This window comes from Carettochelys insculpta, chromosome 6 (genome assembly GCF_033958435.1).
Source record: "Carettochelys insculpta isolate YL-2023 chromosome 6, ASM3395843v1, whole genome shotgun sequence".
Lineage (NCBI taxonomy): Eukaryota > Metazoa > Chordata > Testudines > Carettochelyidae > Carettochelys > Carettochelys insculpta.
In genome coordinates, this window is record NC_134142.1 from 110,249,313 (window position 1) to 110,271,998 (window position 22,686).

The 22,686-nt window shown below is 42.0% G+C and overlaps 1 protein-coding gene across 2 annotated transcripts; it reads right to left on the reverse strand.

The window, feature by feature from the left end:
• Window positions 1-4,491: 4,491 nt before the first annotated feature.
• Window positions 4,492-21,943, reverse strand: MRPL23 (mitochondrial ribosomal protein L23). Of its 2 annotated transcripts, none has more exons than XM_074997816.1 (5): window positions 21,835-21,943; window positions 20,884-21,006; window positions 17,573-17,655; window positions 14,800-14,873; window positions 4,492-4,819 (listed from the first exon to the last, which is right to left on the reverse strand). In XM_074997816.1, the coding sequence occupies exons 1-5, from the start codon at window positions 21,852-21,854 to the stop codon at window positions 4,655-4,657; spliced, it is 465 nt and encodes a 154-aa protein (XP_074853917.1). In that variant the 5' UTR covers window positions 21,855-21,943; the 3' UTR covers window positions 4,492-4,654. The 2 variants fall into 2 exon arrangements, with proteins under 2 accessions (XP_074853917.1, XP_074853916.1); XM_074997815.1 differs by lacking the exon at window positions 21,835-21,943 and adding an exon at window positions 21,658-21,695.
• Between the last annotated feature and the right edge of the window lie 743 nt (window positions 21,944-22,686).

The following is a 22,686-nucleotide window of genomic DNA, read 5'->3' on the forward strand; positions in this document are numbered from 1 at the left end:
ACTTCAGTATGTCAGGTATACATATACATGCAAAGATGGGAGTGCTACATTGCTTTGGGAAGGACCAGTGCTGAGGAAGCCAAATTCAACAGGGGAGGTGTGGCCACTCCAACAGTTGCTGAGAAAGTGAGTACCAAAAAAAGGGATATTACTTTTAAAAAAATGTATATATATACACACACACCTCATAGACCTGGAAGGGATCTTGGGAGGTCATTGAATCCAGTCCCCTGCCTTTTTGACAGAACCAACACCAATCCCTGACATTTTTTTCCCCCTGAAAATATTTGCCCCAGGCCCCAATAGCCTCCTCAAGGATTAAGCTTACAACCCAGGGTTTAGCAGGCCAATACTCAAACCACTGAGCTATCCCTCCCTCCCCATAACAGACACACTAGGACTGTCAGGGGTCACTTTTTGTAGTGAGCTAGCCACTCAGTCTCTTTTCAGCCTCAGTCTGATCATGTCAAATTTGCAAATGAATTCTAGCTTTACAGTTTTACACTGCCATCTGTTTTTTAACTTCTTTTGCTGAAGTATGGCAACTTTCAGGATCTGTTACTGAGTTCCCAGGGAGGTTGAAGCGCTCTCCAACTGTTGTTTTTTGTTGTTGTTAATGCTACCACTCTTTATGTCTACTTTGTATCCATTTCTTTTGCATACAGTCCAGTTTGGCCAATGTCCATGGCAGAGGGGCACTGTTGGTACATGATGGCATATATCACATTAGTAGATGTGCTGATGAATAAGCCCCTGATGGTATGGCTGATGTGGTTAGGTCCTATGATGGGGTATCAGGGAGATTTTACCAAAAGCAGAGTTTGCAACAGGGTTTATTGCAGGGACTGGCTCCTGAGTTAGTGTTTCTGCTGCCTGGTGTTTAGTTGGTGGCATTTGTTTCAGGTTGGGGGGTCTGTCTGTAAGGAGGACTCAATATTAACTTTATCATCACTAGAACTGGAAAATTCTCCTTTGCAGGGTTTGACTGCTGGATGTGCGCTATAATATGCAAGGGCCAGTTTTATACAGACCCATAGCATCAGATCCTGGCCCCTATTCCTTACCATTTGTGCCAGCCCTGAAGTGAAAGCAAGGCAAAAATCTGGCTTAGCCAGCTTGAGAGTCCTCTTATACAGAGGAATTCCTGGGTGGCAAGGGGCCACCATAACCAGCCCCCCAACCGACGGTGTGCTCTGGATTTTAGCTCATTATCTTCATTCTGGGATCTTACTACTGTTGCTAGTCAGAGCCATCTTCAGGCTACTATAAGGGTACTTTGATGCATACTCGCAGATTGACACTCTGGAGGTCCATCTTCTGGGGTTCAATTTAGAGTGTCCTATTAGGGATGCACTAAATAAAAAGTTGAGGGTGCTCCCGTCAACTAGCTGCAGGGAGTAATACAAGTTGAAAGGAGCATTTCTCCCGTCGACTTCCCACTGTGGGGATGGCACCAAGTTCAAATCAAGCTATGCCAACTCAAGTTACACAATTAATGAGTTGCATATCTCAGTATGAGCATATCCCCCAGCATAGTCCTGGCTAATTTGAACTGGGAATCTCTCCTGCCCTGAGCTACTGCAAGACCCATGAAGTGAGAAGGGCAGAAATGCTAATGTATAGAGTCTCCTGGCTAAACAAGCTACCTGTTCCTATTATGCCTAGTTCTTATTTCTAAAGAACAGCCCTGGCTAATCAAAGGTGAGTCATACCTGCCTCAGAGGGCAATACTATATTCTTCACAGTGAAGAGCTGTTTGGCTCTTTAGTTAAGGCCAGCTGACTTGTGATAAGGAAGGAGGCAGTAAAGAACATCACCTGGCTTCTCCAAAGCCACCTGGCAACACATTCCACTCTAGCCTTCCCAAGCCCACGATACAGAAAGTAGGCAGTTACCTAGCTCAGTCGACCAGCTGGCATCCACATTTATTATCTAGCATTCACACTGCAGAAGCAACTGGATATCTCCATCAGGATCAGGTCCACATAGTACTGGCAGCTGTGTAAACACGCAGTAAGAGACAGTTCCTGACACAAGTAGTTTACAATCTAGCCCCTTTAAACTAACTGGTCTGAAATTAAGCCCCTGTATTCTAAAATTCTAGGCCAACTCCTGACTTACACAAGATTTCCACTGTCACTAGAAATCTTTGGCAGATATACTGGGCATAACAAATAATTCATGTGGACCTAGTGTTTTTCCACATCTTCTACTGTAGCTCTGTTAAGTGGTTCAATGATAGCAAAGCCTCCATTACCTCACATCTCATTTTCCGCCTCCACAAAAGGATCTCCCTGTTTAAACACTGGCTGGAGGATCATGATGCACACTGAATCTCTCCCTTAGACAGTGTATAAGAAGAGGGGTGTTCTCACTGGAGCTGGGAGCAACAAACCACAAGAGTGGCATTGCCATGTAGCGGGAGAGACAGCTAATGAGCAGGAGGGAGTGCATAAAATCCTGTTTGGATGGCTTCTCTAGGGAACAGCTGTCTCCTAAACATCTTGTGGGCTGTTCAGTTTGCAAGCCTGGATAGAGAGAGCTAAAGGAAAGGGCCTAGCTAAAGGGAGAAGAGTGTTGAAGGGGACAGTTCATCCATTGTACAGCCAAGTTCTTCCAGCGGCAGAACGCAACAGGAGGAAAACTTGAGCTGAAAGTCTGACCCCTCAATATGCTGAGAAGGAGGAAACTTGTACATCTATTGGCCAACTGAGAAAAAAACAGAATACAGAGGGTGGCACAGCTCCCTTTCCAAAGGCCACAGCAATACACTCACTTGATCTGCAGAAAAGCAACCCTCCTTTCAACATACCATTACCTGACAAAGAGGAGAGAAGGAAACATTCTCACCACAGCAAAGAGAAAAGGCAGGAACACAAGGCAATTGAGGAATCTAAACAAAGTGTCCCTTAAAAGGCCTAGCCTATACAAGATACATTTTGCTGATATAACTGTGCTAGCAAACCCTCTTCAAAATACAGTTATAGCAAGAAAGTGCTTTTGCTGGTATAGTTTACACCGGATGGCTGAGCAAAAATAAACTATATTGGCAAAAGCATTTTGTCAGTATAACTGCATCTTCCCTAGGGCTTGTGCCAGAATAGTTACCTCATAAAAAAAATCCACCTCCTATTGCCACTGCTATGCCAGCAGAAGTTTCCAGTGTGCATTTGTCTTAAGAGTCAACTACTTATATATCAGCATTCAGGGAGGATCATATTCACTAGCTCCTGAAAGTCTTTGTGGGCTATATTAATGTGTATGTGGATGCATTAGGATTTTATGTAGCCTCCTTCTCCAACATTAAAAGCCTCAAAATACTAGACTGTACTAAACACTAATGGAGTACAAGCTGAACATCTTAAATCTGGTACTCTCTTGTCTGGCAATGTCTGTGGTCAGCCCTGGAACTGGGGCCGATGGCACGTGGGACGGGAACTAGGGCTGGAGCAGCGGCTGGCAGAATGGCCAGAGCCCGAGCTCTCACCTGCCCTACCACAGTGTTGGGGCTGAAGCTGGAGGCCTCGCTGGTGCCTCATGGCAGCCTGGGGAAACCAGAGTCCTTATGAAGTGAGAGGCTGGGGCCTCCTGGGGCAGAAGCCCTGGACCGCCATTGGTCTGGCAGATTCTGTCATATGGGACCTGTCAAGTTCCGACCATGCCAGAACATGGAGGTGCAACCTGTACTAAAATTAGACCATAGCTAAATTACAATCCAGGAAAAGTCATCGGGAGTAACTACAGCATAGTATCCTGTGATCAAAGCATCAGTCCACTTGACAAGGATGGAAATGGGTTCTATGAAGCCCATGTAACCAATTAACTAATTAGTTAGAGCATCCTGTCCATTTTATAGCATCCCACCAGTGTAACATACATCCAGCTCAGCCTTTACACAATCTATTCAATGCACATTACGTTTAATATTAGGGAATGGCATTCCTGAATAGTGGTGCTCAAATGACCTGCTGAAAGAGGCAGTGGGTAAGGAGGGTGGAAAAAGCTGAGTCTGCTTACTTTAATTTCAAGCCCAAGGCAGACCTAAATTGGACCCACTCTAAACCTGAGAGGGTTGAGTCTTTTTCTGATTCAACCCCAAACCTTTCACCCCAAACCTGAATTACAGTTGCACCTGCCTCCAGCTGACAGGGCTGGCATGGCAGTAGTCAAACCAGCCCCCACAGCAGTATGGCAAAGAGAGAGGCACTGGGCCTTGTCAGCACACTCACTCTGCAGCACATACAGACTGCAGTGAGATGGCAACAGTGACCAGAAGTGGGGCATACAGCCACCACCACACCAACCTCACAGGCAGGAAAAAGTCATCAGAGACAACCTGACTAAACCTGACACTTGTAACTTGGCTCTGTTGGTTCAGGTCGAGTTGCAGGGCTCTAAGTGGACGAGGGTAGGCACATTCACCTAGCCAAAGAGAACAGCCAGGGAGTTTGTATTTAAAAGGTCTGGAGCCTTTGAAAGAAAGATCTGAAATGCTGTCATTCTACTTTTATTTCTCTTTTGTGCCATTTTGTTGTAGTTATGCACAGAGAAGCTGCTTAAAAATAAACCCTATATCGTAAGGAAATAAAGATGCAGGTTCTTGCTAATTAGAATCCTTCAAAGAGGCCTAAAGAAAGGCAGCTGCCTTCTTCCATCAAAATCTAAACCAGCTGGGGACTCCTCCTTGTCTGGGGTCATCTGTTTGCCTCTGTCTCTCACTCTCCATATATTGCTTGTAGTGGTCTTCAATCGAGCCAGCTTCTGAGGCTTCTTCTTTCTCTGGAAAGAGGTTTGGGAACTCAAAGGTTTGTCCCTTACCCTAAAGAAAGAGAACAAATGATCAGATACACCTTTCAGCTTCTGTTTGAAGTAGCAGTGATGTACATACTTATAGATATATCTGAAGACTGCTCAGAAGCTTCAGCTGGTGGAGAATGCTAATTTCCATCTCCCAGGCAGGACAGGGTCCTATATATACTCATACCAAGGGCTCATACTTTCTACTGGTTTCCTAATCACTTCTATATGTAAATCCAGGTGTTGGCAACTACTTTTAAAGCATGGCTGACTCTCCGAGATTCCTCTCCTATTATGCCACAGTATATCAACTAAGAGGTGTTTGTATTAGCTCTTAAGATAAGAAAAAGGTCACTGGTTGGGAGCAGTTCTGCCACAGTCCTAACATCATTGAACCAAATAAAGACCTTTTTATTTTTTTTTTTACACTTAGGTAATGGTCTGTGGTTATGGCTGGTTAATTTATAATATAAATGTTATACTTAATATGTCTAGCTGTCATGGTGAGAAGTGCTACAGTTCAGTTTCAGCTATATTCACTATCAGAGACCAGAGAGGAATACAGGAGAGTGGATGGCAGGGGTCTCTCACGAGTTGGAACAAAGAATAGAATGTAAAACAGTTCAGTGGAAAAAAAAACTGTAATGTATCAATGTTCATGAGATAAAGTGATTAAACCTACATCAATCATTCTGCCGAACAGACTAGCTGTTGTAATATATCACCGTCATAAGAGCAATATTTCCTGCCTGGATGGAAAATAAACATCACTTGGCCTCTAGCTTTTATCTAACAGCAGGAAACCATTATTCTGTGACAACGTTCTATCCTATTGACATTATTTCTATTTCTGAGTATTGTTTGTACCAATCACAACCTCTTTAAGTCAACAATCCCTGTCCATTCGCTTAAGTATGAAACACTGCATAATTAAACATACACAATAATATGATAGAGAGCTGTTATAAAAATAACTCTAAGGCTGTTTTACACTATTTAACAAACGCATGTACATTTCTCAGGGTTTTAATATGAATTTATTGTTACTCTATAAACTGAAATTGGTTTTGGACATTAAGAGTGCAGATGTGAAAAATGGTTGAAGACCCAGCCACATTAAAACTGAACCACATCAGAGATTCACATGTGGCCTTAATCTCATTCCATAAAAAGGCTGACATAAGAACAAGGCTCAACTCTACTTCCAGAGCACTGTTGCATTTCCATCTACACTTCATTTTAGAACTGAAAAATGTGACGTAACTGGGTCTGAGGAGAACGCTAACCATGTCACTTGGCACAGGGATCCTTTGATTTTTTTTAAATTCAGCCTTATTTACTACACGGCAATTTACAGATGAGAGACCATCTCCATCCCAAATATAGACTAGGAAACTGCAACTTGCCTCAGTTGACCTCATCCACGCTTGAGCCTACAAGTTCACCTAGTATAGTATGGTTCCCACGTTGTTTCTTAGTACCTGCATCCTGGGATTTCTAAAACACTATCTACACCACAAAACAAATGGAGGGATTGGGTACAGCAAAGCTGTTCTAGAACAGTTAAAGCTCAGTTCCAATTCATAGTGCAGAGCTGGGTCTTATCAGTAAAACTGTGCTGAAACCATGAAATACTGAAACTCCCTTGCTATAAGTTCCTTCTTTAAAGTACTACAAAAATAGCTATATCATTCCCTAGAACAGGGGTGCACAAAGTTGGGGGCAAAGCCCATAGGAGGGCGCAGCATGAAATTTCACCATCAGCTGCTGGGTTTCAGGCTCATCCATCTCATTAAAAATGTTGAAATATGTTACTGTTTTTATGTATGTGTATTCAATTTATACACCGATTAATACGGGATTTGGATTCTAAGTCCTTATTTTCTTATACAAGCTAAAAGGTGGGTTTTTTTGTTTTTTTAAACAAGAACATAACCAAAATTTCTGTTGCTTTGGATTACGTTAAACAGGTTGATGGGGGCCCTGCTAATTGCAGGAATGAAAAGTGGGACCTGAAGTAAAAAGTTTGATCACCCCTGCCCTAAAAAATACACAGATTGGACAGCTGTGAGCACCCTTTCAGCTAGAGGCTGTCTGACACTTTAGCTGACTTCAGGCATGGGGTTAAGATCCTATGTACTCTGCATAGAATTAATATGCTTTAACAAAACCAAGGGATGAGAAATTCCCCCAACACAGAGCTACCTGTAGCACAGACCACATCAGTCCTAAAGCCTCACCCACACTGGGGATTAAACTATTTCAGCTGAATTGATCTGAAAACAATTCAAGCCAACATTCAGACAGGATGCAAGCACAAGTTTTACAAGTAACAAGGTATTGAGAGAGCTAGCCGTGTCGGTCTGTTTTCTATCAAAACAAAAAAGCAGTCATGTAGCACTGTAAAGACTAACAAAATAATTTATTAGGTGATGAGCTTTTGTGGGACAGACCTGAAGTAGTGGGTGATAAATTATTTTGTTAGTCTTTAAAGTGCTACATGACTGCTTTTTTGTTTTGACAGTAACAAGGTAGAATGAAGTGATCTCCTGATGCAGCACAGCCCTTTTGGTACATTTCCACTTACAATACAGCAGATCACTGACCTATTCGGGGGTTGCATTATCACTAATCCTGTGTAAGTCAAATTTCCCACACAACTCAGGAGAGCCAGGAAATTGATGAGGGCACCAGCCCTGGTCAGTTTCCTGGCTCCAGCAAGTGAAGAGGAGCCAGGGACCAGGTGGCAGCCTGGCTCCAGGCTCTCCTCTGCTTGCAGAGCTGGGAAACTCACCAGAGCTGGTGCCCTCCTCACTTTCCCCTCTCCTGTCAGGGGCACCAGCTGAGAGTCTGACTCTGGCTGCCCTCACTGACAGGAGCAGCTGCTGCCCCTGACAGGAGCTGTTTTCCCACTCCTGTCAGAGATGTTAGCCTGACTCTCAGCTGCTGTCCTGAAAGGAGTGGTTTCCTTGCTCCTGTCAGGGAAAGCAGTCACAACTTGGTTGCGCACATCTTGGGGGTTTACTGTATGCTTCCATTATTGGAAGAAAAATAGTCCCTGCAGTGTACCTCCTGACATCCACTATGATTCACTAAGCACTGAAAAAAGAAAAAAGACAGAATTATACATGCAGGTTGCAGTGGAACCAAACAAATCTTTCATTCATTTATCAAAATGCTCAGAGTTCCCATTTCAAGGCTGGTGAAAGTCAAATATCGAGCAGATTAAATCAATCTGTTTCTGAAGCTTTTTAATAAATAAATATCAGTGTAGACAACTTGGCTCTTTCCAGCTCTTGTTTTGTAAAGAAATTCTGACTTCGGCTGGCAGCCAGAAACGATTTCTAACAGCCAAGACATTACACTCTGAGAACTGAAGGTTTATAAATCCTAAATAACAATACTAAGCAGTAATACTGCACTGTAAGACACTTGAGTGATGAAAGCTGCATGAAAAATAGCTATTGTGCATGCTTCGTAGTTAGTTTTCAAAAGCATGTATCTAGGCTTTTTCAAAACTTAAAATGTATCGGGAGGCACCAGTTCTTTTTAAGCAGCAGAATGTACATTCAGATATATTTAAATATAGTATATCTAAAGCATTAGGCTTTATTATTTGTAAATAAAATTTACATGTTTACCATTTTAAAGTAATACAGTAAACAACTGATAGCCATATAATAAATAGATTTCTAGGGGAACTCCTGACCCATCTAAAGTAAAAAACTAAATGACCGTTTACTTCAGTAGGGTCACAATTTCACCACTAAGTTCTCATGTGATGGAATTAATGTTGGCTCTTTCAACATGAAACTGAAAGGTATGTTTCTGACATTCCAATCCTAGTGCTCACACAGGTTTGCTGTATGACCTTCTCTAAGCCAGGTAGCCACCCTAGCCACTCCTTTTGTATTCTGAAGATAATGCCCAACTCACAAACGTGCTGCAAAGTTCAATGTTTAAAAAGTCCGTTCAGATCACTGAATAAGGGGGGCTTTAGAAATATGTTTTATTTCTGGGATAGTGAACCTTACGGCTGTGTCTACACTACAAAAATAACTTTGACGTTGCTTACGTCCAAGTGCAAATTCGAAGTTGAAGTCACACACTCTACTTCAAAGTTAAATTTCGAAACAGGGCACTACTCCATTCTCGGGAATGGAGTGAGGACTTCCAAGTTGGGCTCCCTACTTCAAAGTTAACTTTGAAGTAAGGGAAAATGTGTGTAGACTCTGTGCTGGCAACTTCAAAGTAGTGCCTAACTTTGAATTTAGTTCCTAGTGTAGACACACCCCATGTGTGCTAAAAATCTACATATTGCAAGGATTCAGGGTCTTCTTACAGCTGTTATTCGTTTTCTAGAAATTACAAATGTATATGCAAGAGAGGTGCATGGTCCACTTTTTACATTTAACAAGGAAGCAGTTAACCCCCCAAACCTAATCCTTCTGTTTCAATTTACCCTAGTATAAAATTCTTTTACATAATGGCTATTGTGAGGATTAATTCAGGAAATGTCACAACCTTTACAGATAAAAATGCTAAGTCTATTTTTAATATAAATCTCTTCTAGTTAAAAAAGTAATTTTCAGGATGGAAATAAAGGTTGTCAGAAATCATCATGCCAAGAGGCACAAACTGCCTCCAGTCAGCTAACGGGTTAAGTGATCATAATTAGGCCTTTAAAGTTAAGTGTTAACACTATTAACCTTTTCACTCTGAGCATCATATTAGAAATATCTAGCTAACAGCCTTGTCCAGCACAAGCTAGTTGTAATGTGCTCTGACCTTCCATTTATTTCACAAAGTTTGGAATGGAAGGGCAGCACAGAAACTGTTCTGTAGGAATGATGCAACAAATGTTGCGTTTGCAAAGAGCTGAAAGCTCCTTTGATTATTTGCATAATTAAGATACTTACTACTGTCCTTCAGAAATAGGACAGAGTGATGTTTATGATGTCATCATTTAAAATACACTGGATTCCTACAGTATAGGACTTGGACCAGCAGCGAAGGCAGCTAACTTTTATAACCTAATATATTTCAGTGACTCTCCTTGTGTCTTATAATAATATCTGGTGTTAAAATAAAGAGTTCAACCAAACAGCATAGGAGACTTTACTTTAAAATCCTTTCTGAACATAGCATCATATGGGAAATCTTACTTTTTCCGGTATTACTTTGATATAGTGAAAAACCCTAAAAACTGCTGTCAACTTTGAATAGAAGCATTTTTAAAGTGACAATTGAACTGCTTAATACATGCTCATAAGTCACTGTAGCCAAAGCATCTGAAGAAATATTTGAAAAAAATTCCCCACTGGCATCATCCCTTGTACAGCTGAACGGGTACTAGCCCAATTTAGACAAGACTGCTCTTATTTTCACCACCATTTCCATTAGATTTGCTGTTAAGCAGATTTAGTTACAATGATGGTAAACACAGAGGTGGATTCCAGCACTTTGTCTTCACTTCTGCTCCACCTGCTTGGCTGAACTAGTGATAGTACTGGCAAGAATATATATATTAAGTTTCTCTGTTGTTGACATGGCCATAAAGTCTCTTGCTGAGGATATGTCCATCAGAGCTAGCATTTGCCAGTTCATTTTTCATCAAAGCACAGAGAAAAATTAATGACATTCATAATAGCTTCTTTGCAAAGATAAATAATATTTTTTAATGAAAAACACAACAGCTTAAAAAGCAGAAGAAATCCATACTAAGGACAAAGAATCTATAACAGAAGGCGGTAAGAAAAGTAACAAGGATCTAGAGCAGTGGTTCTCAAAACTTATTGGCACACAGCCCATCCCACTCAATGATAACCTTTTTGTGGACCAACAGCCAACCATGCATGATGATAAAATACATTTGCTTATCTCTGAATACCTTAAATCAGTCTACTGGAGCATAAGAACAGACATGCTGTTGTAACATAAGGGTGGGGACGTGCACACAAGGCTGGAAAGCCAGGGCGGGCTCCCTGATGTGGTTGTGGGAGCGGTGTAAGTCCCAAGCCTGCAGCCCACCTGTATGTCTCTTTAGTAATAACAGTATATAAAACAAATGAACCAGTGAAATCTGTGCACGAGCTATGGTAAACAAAATGTCTCGCGAGTTGCACAAAAAACCCGAAGGGTCTGCAATGGGCACTCAGGCCAGAGGTTACTCACCACTGATCTAGAGTGACTCGAGACATTTTTGACCACAGCTTTATGATTTGAGGTCACTTTTAAAGAGAGAATAGTGATATCTGAACTGACAACTTGTTTGTCAAGACAGAGCCCAAGGAAAAAGAAAACTATTCCAAATGGCCAAGAAATACAATTTGAGAGAGACTGACAGATATATTGAATACGATTCTTAACAACATCCTGCTCATCTTCAAAACACTTTCAGTACATTTACATGAGCAAATGCTGAGTAAACTGATGTTCTCCAAAATAGACAAGCATGACTAGACTGTTTAAAATGAACCTGATTTCTCGCAAAAGAAATCACACTGGGAAGAGTAATACTTCCATCTAGTGGTTGATCAAAAAGGCCAACATAAAACATTTCAACTTACACCATTTTAACTGGAAATTCGACCAGAGAAGACACAGCTGGTAAAAATGATAGGAAAGCAAAAAACACTGACTAGCTTGACCTTAGTTGGAGTTATTACAGATGCAGCATGATTCTCATCAAAAAGGGATTCTTAGGTGCTTAGCAGACATTTTTCTACGCTATATGAACAGAGTTTTATTTTAACCATGGGGCCTAATAAAGGCAAAACAAAGTTTCAGAATTTACAGTAGGGGCATGAACTCTAGTCTACTGCTGTAAATCAACACTACCACAGGACTGACAGCAACAAAGTGAGGGATGGACCAGAACTGGTAATTTAAAAAAAAGAAAAAAAAAACCACAACAGGCAAAAATACATAGGGAACACATGTAAAGAATCTTGTGGCCCAGGAGTAGGGCACACACAAACACTGGGTTGGAAGAGATAGGAGAGGGTAGGAAGAGACTGGAAACCTAGAGGTGAGAGAAAGCATAGCACACAAGATATCTTCTCTCCAGGGTTACTGCATTACTTTGCAGGGCCTCATGTTATTACTTTACTTGTATTACAGTAAACTCTTTCATATCAGACATTCTGTTATCCAGAAATCTCATATAACCAGCATTTTAACCATCAGTGAATTTCAGTTATGTTTTCTATAAGTACAGCATAGTGAAAGGAAATATAAATAAATACAGCAAATACAGTATAAGTTTACAGTGTACAATACTACTGCTGTTGGTAAATAAAGTACTTTGGATACATTTTTGTTTCTTAGTATTTAATCATGTTTTTCTTTAGTATTATGCATTGCTAGGTATACTTCTTTGTTATCCAGAATATTTGAATATCCAGCAACCTCCTGGTCCTGGGACTGCCAGATTTGAAAGAGTTTAGTGTACCATAGCATTTAGGACAGAGAGGGGCAAAATATGGCCAATGAGCTACATTTGGCATGTTGGATGTTTCGGTTCAGGCTCTAATAGGCAGCAAGGTCTGGAGAGCCTTGTCAGGAGGAACCAGTCCAACTCCAGGATAGTACAGCAAGAAAGGAAAAATAGCCCCATTCCTTCCCCTTCTGCTCCCTCTCCCCAAAAGCCTCAGCTCCTCCCAGTATCTAGGTGACACAGTTGCACACCACCAGCCTTGATACTTCAGGTGGAATAGCTGCAGCTCTGGTCACCTGGTCAGCTGCAACACCAACAGCTCTGGTGCCCCAAGTGACACAGTCCAGGAGCAGGGATAGAGGCATTACATGGGATTGAATGGGGATGAGGGACAGGCCACCTATGGCTGCTTAGGGAGGCACAACCTCCCCCAACTTTCCCTATCAGGCCCACCACACAATTTCAATATCCAATGCAGCACTCAGGACAAAAAGTTTGTCCACCTCTAGTCCAGCAGCACTAATCATGCATCAGGACTCCACTATGCTAAGCACTATAGAAATCAAGAATAAATAAACCATTCCTGCTCCCAAAGTATTAAAGTTATCTCCTATTATGGAGTGATAAAGTATGGCATTGTTAAATGCTTGCTCTTTAACAGATGTGCTGTGATTGTTCCAGGTACAAATGCTTGACCTGAGATAAGCATATACAATACAGTTCTGCAATTTATTCCACAACACTGGAGAATTTTGTTTCTGATTCCAGATCTATGCCTGTTTATAATCTGGATGATGCTGCCTGAAGGCAAATGTGACAATGGAAAATGGCTGCAATATCTCTATTTGGGAACTGCACTGAACAGAAAGGGGAGCCTCGCCCTGAATACATGGATACCATGCACCCCTGAATCTCCTCTGCCACCAAAGGTCCTTTTGAGTATTAAGTACCTTAGAGAGGCTTCCTCACAGTGAGAAACATAGAAAATGTAATAATGCTCTCTACCCTCTCTCAGGATAAACCTTCCCTGAATCTCAGACTATGTCTTCACTGAACATTGTGTTATTTTGGCATATAGCTATCGTATATTGTAAAAACCTAGTGAAAATAAAAACCTCTGAGTTTTTCTCTTCATGTAAGTAGCAAGGATCAACTTTACACACTCCCCAGGAAGGCTAATACACATCTGCACACAGCAGAATTTACTTTTATCTTTTTAAGAAAATGTCTAAATTACATATAAAAAGAATTAAAGGAACATTTAAGGTAGCAAAACCAAGCAATGAAACATTGGGAAATGCCAGATATATGGTTGATTATGCAACCAATTCAATTCTCTGTGCACAAATACTACAATCAGTCTTCCATTATGTGATCATATGCTATTTTTTCCACAGAACACTTGCTTCATTCAATGCACAAAATATGGAGATATACCTATCTCACAGAACTGTAAGGAACCTTCAGAGGTCATTGAGTCCAGTCCCCTGCCCTCACAGCAGGACTTATTACCATCTCTGATAGATTTAAAAAAAAAACAAAACAAAACAAAAAAAACCTATTTGCCCCAGAGCACTAAATGGCCCCTCAAGGACTCAACACCCCACCCTGGGTTTAGCAGGCCAATGCTCAAACCCCTGAGTTATCCCTCCTCTCCAGAGGCACAAGAGAGTAGAACAGACACACAAGACAGTAGGATTAAGGTTGCACAGGCAATACTAATTCTGACATTTCCAAAGTTTCCAGAGCTTGATTTTGCAATGTTAATAATGTTATTTTCAGGTAGCTTTTGTGAGTGTAAGATTTAGATCAGAGAGTTCATTCCAATGTGAGATCAGATTACAACATGCTTGGGCTATTAAAAAAACAACAAAAATACTACTACAGTAGTACAAAATATTGGGCTTCATCTCCCCGGTACACCAATATTTCAGAATTTAAAAAAACCCACAAGCAGTCCTGATTAATCCAAGCACCAGATCAATATGATGAAGTGGGTCTTACTCATGAAAGCTCATTACCCAATAAATAAAACTGATAATCTTTAAGGTGGTATGGGACATTTTTTTTGAAGCTACTGACTAACATGGCTACCTCTCTGATACTATTTTAGAGCCCAGTTTAACAACAAAAAATTACTTGTTAGACATGACTGAAAGAGCATCTTGAAGGGCAGTGCCTTAAACTCTTTCAAGCATCCCAATATCTAAAGAACTTTACTAAAATACCCTATCCTTTAACTTAGTAGACATTTCAGCAATCAACCACATAAATGATGAACCTCAGACTGACACTCAATGCTACTAGACTAAACCTTACATTCAGGTCTCAAACAAAGAGGGTTTTAAAAACTAATTTTCTGTTTGGATTCTTTTAAACTACATTATTTTCATTCAGACAACCTCACTACAAGGACTAAGGAGGTGTCAAAATACAACACCATTCATGGAAAGCTGAAGCTGCAAAAATATACAGTACCATGGACAAGTAACTGGTCATTATTTCTAACTATGCTGATTAACAGGCAAAACCCTCACTTCAAACACACGTACATGTTTACTCACCAGCTGCACATATGCAACCTTGTAATCTGGGATCTTCACTTTCTGCCTCTTGTAGTTCCTTTTGTTGTTTGCACCTATACGAGGTAAGAGAAATTCACTTTTACTTTCCCAGTCACAGGCGCCGCCATCTGAAAAGTCCGATTTAAGTTTTGATTCTTTTTTACAGAAGAATTCTATCTTGGATACTATTTATATTATTGTCATAGACTCTAGGCACCTCACAATGACTAAAACATATTTATTATCCCAGTTTTACAAACTGGGAACCAAGGTGCATTTGCTGAAGGTCACACAGATGCCTACTGAGGGGCAGGATATTGAACCCAGATCTCCCAAATCCTAAGCTAGTGCCCTAACCGGTAGGTCATCCTTTCTCTTTCAAGAACTTTTGGGAACCAGTACTCCTAAAGAAGAAAATACTCATTTATTAAACAGCTTCAGGAACAGGGCCCTCCTCCATGGAGTTCCCCACCTAAATTATGCACTCTGTAGAGCTAGTGCATACATACATCTTGTTTCTGCTTTTGAAGAAATTACAAAATTCAAAAAGTTTAGCAATTTTCTAAAACATGGTAACTGTGCTTCACTATAACTCCCCACTTAACAACATTTTCCCACTCCTTATTCCTCTTTCATCTCCTCCCAGCTTGCGCAAATGCGTGCATGCATGCACACACACGCATACACCCCTATCTTCACCAGCTGCGCTAAGGGTATGTCTACACTATGCCAGAGATCAACCAGGCAGGGATTAATTTAACATGTCACTGAAGATGCAACAAATCAATCTCTGAACACACTCCCATCAACACTAGTTTGCCAGCAAAACGAGAAGAGTAGAAGAACAGGAGAGCAGCCCCATTGACCTTACTGCATGGAAGACACTATAATAGGTATATCAATTTCAGCAACACAATTCGCATAGGTGAAGTAGACCAATAGTAAAAGTAAGTATAGACAAAGGCTAAGATTTACAGTGAGGTAAGATGGAGAGTTTGCCAGGTTGGATCTGAATATTTTTAAAATCTGCTTGGAATAAAAGTGCATAAAATTAGTGTAAAGTTGTTTATAAAATAAAAAATTGATAATTTACTACATTTGCTTTACTTACTTTCTATTTTTCTCCCTGTACACATGGAGGGGTTGTCTAAATGTAAGTGAGATCAACACTCCAGAGAACAATCTCCCAGGAGTCAATTTAGTGGGTCTACTAGGGACATGCTAAATCAACTGCTCATTGCACTCCAGTCAACCCTGGTTGTCATGAGAGTAAGTGAAGTCAATGGGAGAGCTTCTCCTGCAGACCTCCCTCTGTAGGAAGGCTGCAGAAACATAGCTTAAGGTACAATGACTCCAGCTGTGCTATTCACCTAGCTGCCGTTGCATATTTTATGTCAACTTTCTCCTTAAGTGTTGAACTGCCCATAAATACCTATATCTATTTTAAGGAATTTTAGCAATATTCCTTCGTGTTTTCTCTAGGAATTTTTAACTTCCCTCCTTTCTCAGATTTCTCCTATAACCTTGGGGATTTTTTACCTTTTTTTTTAAATGTCCTTTCTAATGATAGCCTTCACCTATCCAAAGATGTGGGTTGCAGACTAAGAAAAACATCCAGCAACTAACACAATTTTAGTTGTCAGTCAGAACAAGTTATGTCAGATACTAAATTATAAAAACTGATGATCATTTAAAAATCCTGCCCTGCCTCTGCATTATTCTTCCAATGCATTCCATCAATGAGTGCACAACTTGAGGGAGGGGAGTATCAGACACAAAGGTGGCTTTATGGCACCTTTATGCACCCTAATGCAAGGGCTGTTTGGCACCAGCTCAGACCCAGGCATTCACTGGAGCAGACTATGAGGAGTTTGGGGCTGCAGTGGCCAGGGCAGCACAATAACTGTGACAATTATAATGTCTTGTTGTTGCGTAAACTCAACTACTTTTGGTCTTATCTATTTGTTAGTATTTTATTTAATGAATTTGTTTGTTTAACTTTAATTTTAATAAGAATGAAAGTTGGGCTGGCAGGTGTATAACTTCAGAGGGGATGGATTTTATGCTCAGAAAATGAGGAACCAACTGTACCAACCACAGGCATGAACACTGTACACAGGTGCTGTGCAAGCTTTCCCTATCATACAGCTGTAATCACATCTCACTTTTACTTGAAGATTCCTGTTATACCAGTTCTAACTTACCCTTAGAAATCTAACAGATTTCTGCCAACGAACTTCTGTGTACTTACAGAATCCCTCCTGCTATTTGTTTTGAGTCTTCACCAAACAGAGGCTGCTGATTTTGCCAAAAAAATGTGATGATTAGGTGATGTGAAATACAAGGAGAGAAAAAAAGGACTGAACAACAAGAAATTCTGATTATACCTCAAATCATGGAAAGGGGGTCCTCTAGCTCAGGGACAAAGAAAAGTTCCTGAATTGAACAAATATGAAAACTACATTCCACTTTCCCGAGACAATCTCTTCTGTGACCCACTGAAGTTCACAGATAAAGAAGTTTAGGAAAGCAAGACTGGATGACTACAAAGATAAAGCTGATCTCCAACCTTGGAGAGGATGATCATTATACTACAGTAATGGGATCCATGGGGTAGCTGAAGGAGTAGAAATTTCACCACTCCACTCTCTCAAAATGCCTTACAGAAAAATCAGTATTTGGGAAATAAAAAATACAGTTGTAAGTTGATGAGGAGCTTTGTTGAAAAATACTTTATAAACATCCTAAAAAGAAGTTTAATGTCTGCACCCACCATACTGTATTCTGGTCCTCACGGCAGCCACTGGCACATTGTATATTTTTTCAAGGTAATTCTTAACATCCAATCTTGTCATCCTGTGCAAGGAGAAAATATGTTGGAGAGGAGGGAGGAAAAGGGTAAATATTCAAACTAAATTCAAAACAGAAAACAATATTTATAGTCTCAACAATGCTTCAAGGCAAATCTATCAACAAGTTCATTTGGCCAACACAGTCTTCCTGACACAAATATGCAAATGCCACAGTTTGCAATAGTGCTATTAGCAAATATAAGTTGCAGCAATAATGGCTATTTTAACCACTTAATACTCAAAAACTCAAACAACATTTGTATTCAAACAGGGAAGACTGGCTCACTCTGTTTATGCCCATGGACTTTTTTTTTTGTTTGCTTTGTAAACATCTCTAATCTCTATCGGATCTTCTAAAAATTTGCAGACTTGCAGTATTCATTAAGGCTACACCTATACTACGAGAATAATTCAAATTTAAGGCAGTTAACTCGCTAGTATAACGCAACTGCCATCAGTGTAAATACCATTAGATCAATTTAGGGAGAACTAATATTGATATCATATCATCGTCGGAAGCGCCTGGGTGTAGCATCAAGTTCGAATTTAAAAGTTTGAATAAAGACCAGTGTGGAAGCACCACCTCTTAAAATCGAATTTATTAGCCGCCAGAGGTGTCTCATATGTACCCCACAATGTCCCGTTCTGGCCACTGTTCTCCAGGTGCGCAGGAATTAGATAACAGGAAGACCATGAATTTCCATTCAGGACCAGGAAGCCTGTGGCTGTGAGGTCATGTTTGTATGAGAGGCTGAGAAACATTTTTCTTTGCTATTAGTGCTGTGAGCGCATCTACCCATTACAAATAACCCTAGCATGGAGTTCATGGTTCTGTCTCTACATCTGCTAGCTGAGCACTTGGGTTTTTTTCTTCGCTGCCTGGCACCAGCCACTACTCGCACAACGTACATTGGACAAACTGCAAACACTCTTCGACAAAGAATGAATGCACATAGAACAGGCATCAAAACTCTCCAAACATATAAGCCAGTCAGCCGGCACATTAATGGAGTGGGCCATTCCGTTAAAGACCTCAGAGTTTGTGTTCTACTGAAAAGAGACGTTAACAACCACCTACAGAGAGAATGCTCAGAACTAACGTTCATATTAAAATTTGACACATTGACACGTGGTTTGAACAGGGACAGCAATTACTTAACCTGTTATAAGGGCTCTTTTACATACTTTGATGTTTGACCTCACTCTTAATTTCCCCACCCCAAAACTCCCTCCAAATCTCTCTGCTCTTCTGATTTGCCAACTTTGGTAACAATTTTTCTGATTTGTCAACCTTGATAACAATTTTTGGACCTCTGTGCTTTATTTATTGAGTCTGTTCTGATTAGGCTATGATCTGAAGAAGTGGGTCTGTCCCACAAAAGCTCACCACCGAATAAATTATTTTGTTACTCTTCAAAGCACCATGACTGCTTTTTTGTTTTGACAGAATACAGACAAGCACAGCTATCTCTGTCACTGTTGGAAGTGGCATATTTTGGGTGATATGTAAAACTAACCTCCTGAGCACTTGTGATAATTAAACATGTTATGACCTTTAAATAAGTGCAGGACTGTTTGGTTAAGGGTCCTACTTATAATTCCTCTTAAGTTTCAACAATGAGGAGCTCTGTAGTACATTAGAAACCAGCAGATTTATTAGGACATAAGCTTCCGTGGGTAAAACCCACTTCTTCAGATGGAATGAAGAGGAAATAAAAAGGCAGGTATACATAAGAAACTTACTGGGAAAAAAATTACTATACATTGTAAATTAGGCTAATCAGTCAAGGTGATTGTGACCATAATGCAGCTACCACCATTCTGAGACTCTCGAGTTCCAGTTAGATACAGTATTCTACACATTTGGTCTGAAACTTCAAGATAGTGCTCCTATAAAGTCGGTTGCATTTTTGGTGAAGCAATTCCCATAAACAATATATATTTTGGTTGCCAAATACCTTTTGGATGCTCCACAATGAAAGATTAAAATTAAATTTTAGGTATTACTTCTAATTCAAAGAGCATACTTGTGCAACATTCTTAATTCACACTGCACTGTACACAGCATCCAGGCAACAGTCATATCTGCTCAAACAGCAAGCATGAAGTTTTGCAAAATGGGAGATTTAATGAATCTGAATCACAATTTAGAAGTTTACTGTAACACACACACCACAATCTGACCTCAAGCATAGTCAGACAATGATTCCAGAGACAGAGTTTTTCCTCATTATTTAGGGTACATCTACACTATGCCAAGGATTGATCACGCAAGGATTCATCCACCGTGTGTTTATTTACTGTGTCACTGAAGATGCAATAAATCAATCTCTGAATATACTCCTGTTGACACTGGTACTGCAGTCAATGGGGAGAAAACCTGATTTATCACATCATAGAATCATAGAACACTAGGACTGGAAGGGACCTTGAGAGGCCATCGAGTCCAGCCCCCTGCCCCAATGGCAGGACCAAGTACTATCTAAACCATCCCTGATAGACATCTATCTAACCTGTTCTTAAATATCTCCAGCGATGGAGATTCCACAACCTCCCTTGGCAACTTATTCCACTGTTTGACCGCCCTGACAGTTAGGAACTTTTTCCTAATGTCCAACCTAAATCTCCCTTGTTGCAGTTTAAGCCCGTTGCCTCTTGTTCTATCCTCAGAAGCCAAGAAGAACAAGTTTTCTCCTTCCTCCTTATGACTCCCTTTTAGATACCTGAAAACCACTATCATGTCTCCCCTCAATCTTCTCTTTTCCAAACTAAACAAGCCCAGTTCTTTCAACCTTTTTTCATAGGTCACATTTTCTAGACCTCTAATCATTCTTGTCACTCTTCTCTGGACTCTCTCTAATTTCTCCACATCTTTTTTGAACTGCAGTGCCCAGAACTGGACACAATACTCCAGCTGAGGCCTAACCAGCGCAGAGTAGAGCAGATGATTACTCGTGTCTTGTTCACAACACACCTGTTAATGCATCCCAGAACCATGTTTGCTTTTTTTGCAACAGCATCACACTGTTGACTCATATTTAGCTTGTGGTCCACTATAACCCCTAGATCCCTTTCTGCTGTACTCATTCCTAGACAGTCTCTCCCCATTCTGTATGTGTGAATCATAGGACCCTTGCTGACTTGATCACTGCCAGTGGATCTGGCAGGGAACGAAGACACGCCATGAAAACCAGAGGACACCTTTATCTATTGTGTCTCTGCTTGCACTTACCTCATGGAGATATGGAACTGTACAGTGTCTTCTGGCTGCGGCACCCCAGGCCTCACCAATTTCATGAAAAAGTCAGGTCGGAAAATCCTCAGATGAGGGTTTCCCAGCTGGTACAGGGGGTAGCTACAGGGGGCAAAACGTTACTCATAAAGCACTAGTGCTATTATAAAACCTTGGGTGTTTGTTTTGTTTCCCTCCCTGAGTGCAATCACATACCCTACGCCCAGCCAAAAACATAAACCTCCGACACAGAAACGCAGTTTTTTTAAGCTGACTTATTCCTTTGCCAGACACGTGTTTCTAAAGCAGGCAGTGCGCACAAAGAATAAATCACGTTCTTGGCTCCCCTCAGTCAGCCCCCTGGGATATGTTCCTAAGGCACAGAAAAGGGCCGGAACGCCGCTTTAAAGGAGTGGCACGACTCAGCTCTTCGCCACCGTTCCAAGCAGGGGGCAAAACGGTCTGAGAGGTCTTGGGGGGGGGGGGGGGGGGCGCAGAGAGACGAGCCGGGCTGTACGAGGCGTAGGCGGGGCAGCGGGGGCCGGGAGTGGCACTAGGCGGCAGACGGGGTTGAGAGGCGGAGGGAGGACGCGTTGGGGAGAGGGGGGAACAAGGCGAGGAAAGAAACGAGACCCGGGCACGGAGCCGAGCAGAGCAGAGGCGGGGGAAGAAGAGCAGAAACGGCGCACCGAGCTACGCGGCCAGCAGCCCACCCTGTCCCACAAGGCTAGGCCCGGCCGGACGCTGCGCTAGCCCCACCCCCGCCCCAGATACCCTGCGGCCCACGGAGGCTCCATGCCCCCCGGGGGCGGATTTTGACCGGGAAGTGGAGGAGGGACAATGTGACTGTCGCGAGCCCCGCCGCGCGCCTGGGGAGTGGAGCCGGAAAACAACGGCTGGCGGGAGCCCTGCGCGCGTGGGCAGGTGCGGGGGGAGGGGCTGGCTACTTACTAAACCTTCCCGCTGGCCATGGTCACGCCGCGCGCAGCGCTCCCTCCCCCCCCTTCCGCGCCCCCGATGCCAGGGCAGCGGCGGCGAGCAAGGCCCGGCGCAGGAGAGTCTGCCGGGCCGGCTCTCTGCAGGCGGAGACAACGCTATTGCCCCCTGCAGCGTGGGAGGCCTCATTGCACTCCCGCGGTGGTCGCCCCAGCTTCAGGCTACTCCTGGGGAAGAGGCGTGTGACCCAAGGACCTGTGTGCGAAGGGAGATCCACAGCGGTGCCTGATCCCAGGCGTTGCAAATCCCTTTTCCTGGCTTTCAGCCCCTAGCTTCCAATCTGCAGTCAGCCCAGCCCCCAAACTGCCCTAAAAGTCACCTCCACTACCCAGCTTTTGAACCTGCAGGTTACCCTGAGCCTGGAGGACCCCCCATAACTATTGCGGTTAAGATTCTCCTGCTTCCAGCAGCTGGGGCTTGAAGAAAAACACCGACTGTCAAAAAGTCACAGTAAAACTGTGAGGCTAAGCAATGGGAGGGGGAAGGGGGGGGTAGTGGAACCGAGAGTGAGAAAAACAAGCTTTGAGATGGTTGGGCATTTCCAGAGAAGGGATTCCATCACGATAAATCAAAGCCAAACCATTCACTATGGCCCTGTTTGAGGTCCAGCCTTACAGGCATTTGAATGAAGCCATCAAGCCTGAGGCAATCTGGCAAAATAGGCCTGCTTGTTTCTTGCACAAGGAATCATGGCTCACATCTTGTCCTATTAAATGTAAACCATCTGCAACCTGCTGTTTTCCAAGGCAGCACAGTTCCAGACCTCCAGCATCCTGTGAGGTAAAGGCTGTAGCTGTAATGTAGATT

Bases quoted from the DNA above. Each gene is read 5' to 3' on its own strand.
- MRPL23 (XM_074997815.1), bottom strand. From the start codon at position 21,680: ATGGAGCCTCCGTGGGCCGCAGG. The intron at 17,656-20,883 runs GTAAGTGCAAGC...CTCCTTGCACAG, and splicing joins CAGTTCCATATCTCCATGAG to GATGACAAGATTGGATGTTA. The intron at 4,820-14,799 runs GTGAGTAAACAT...CTCTTTCTTTAG, and splicing joins AGGTTGCATATGTGCAGCTG to GGTAAGGGACAAACCTTTGA.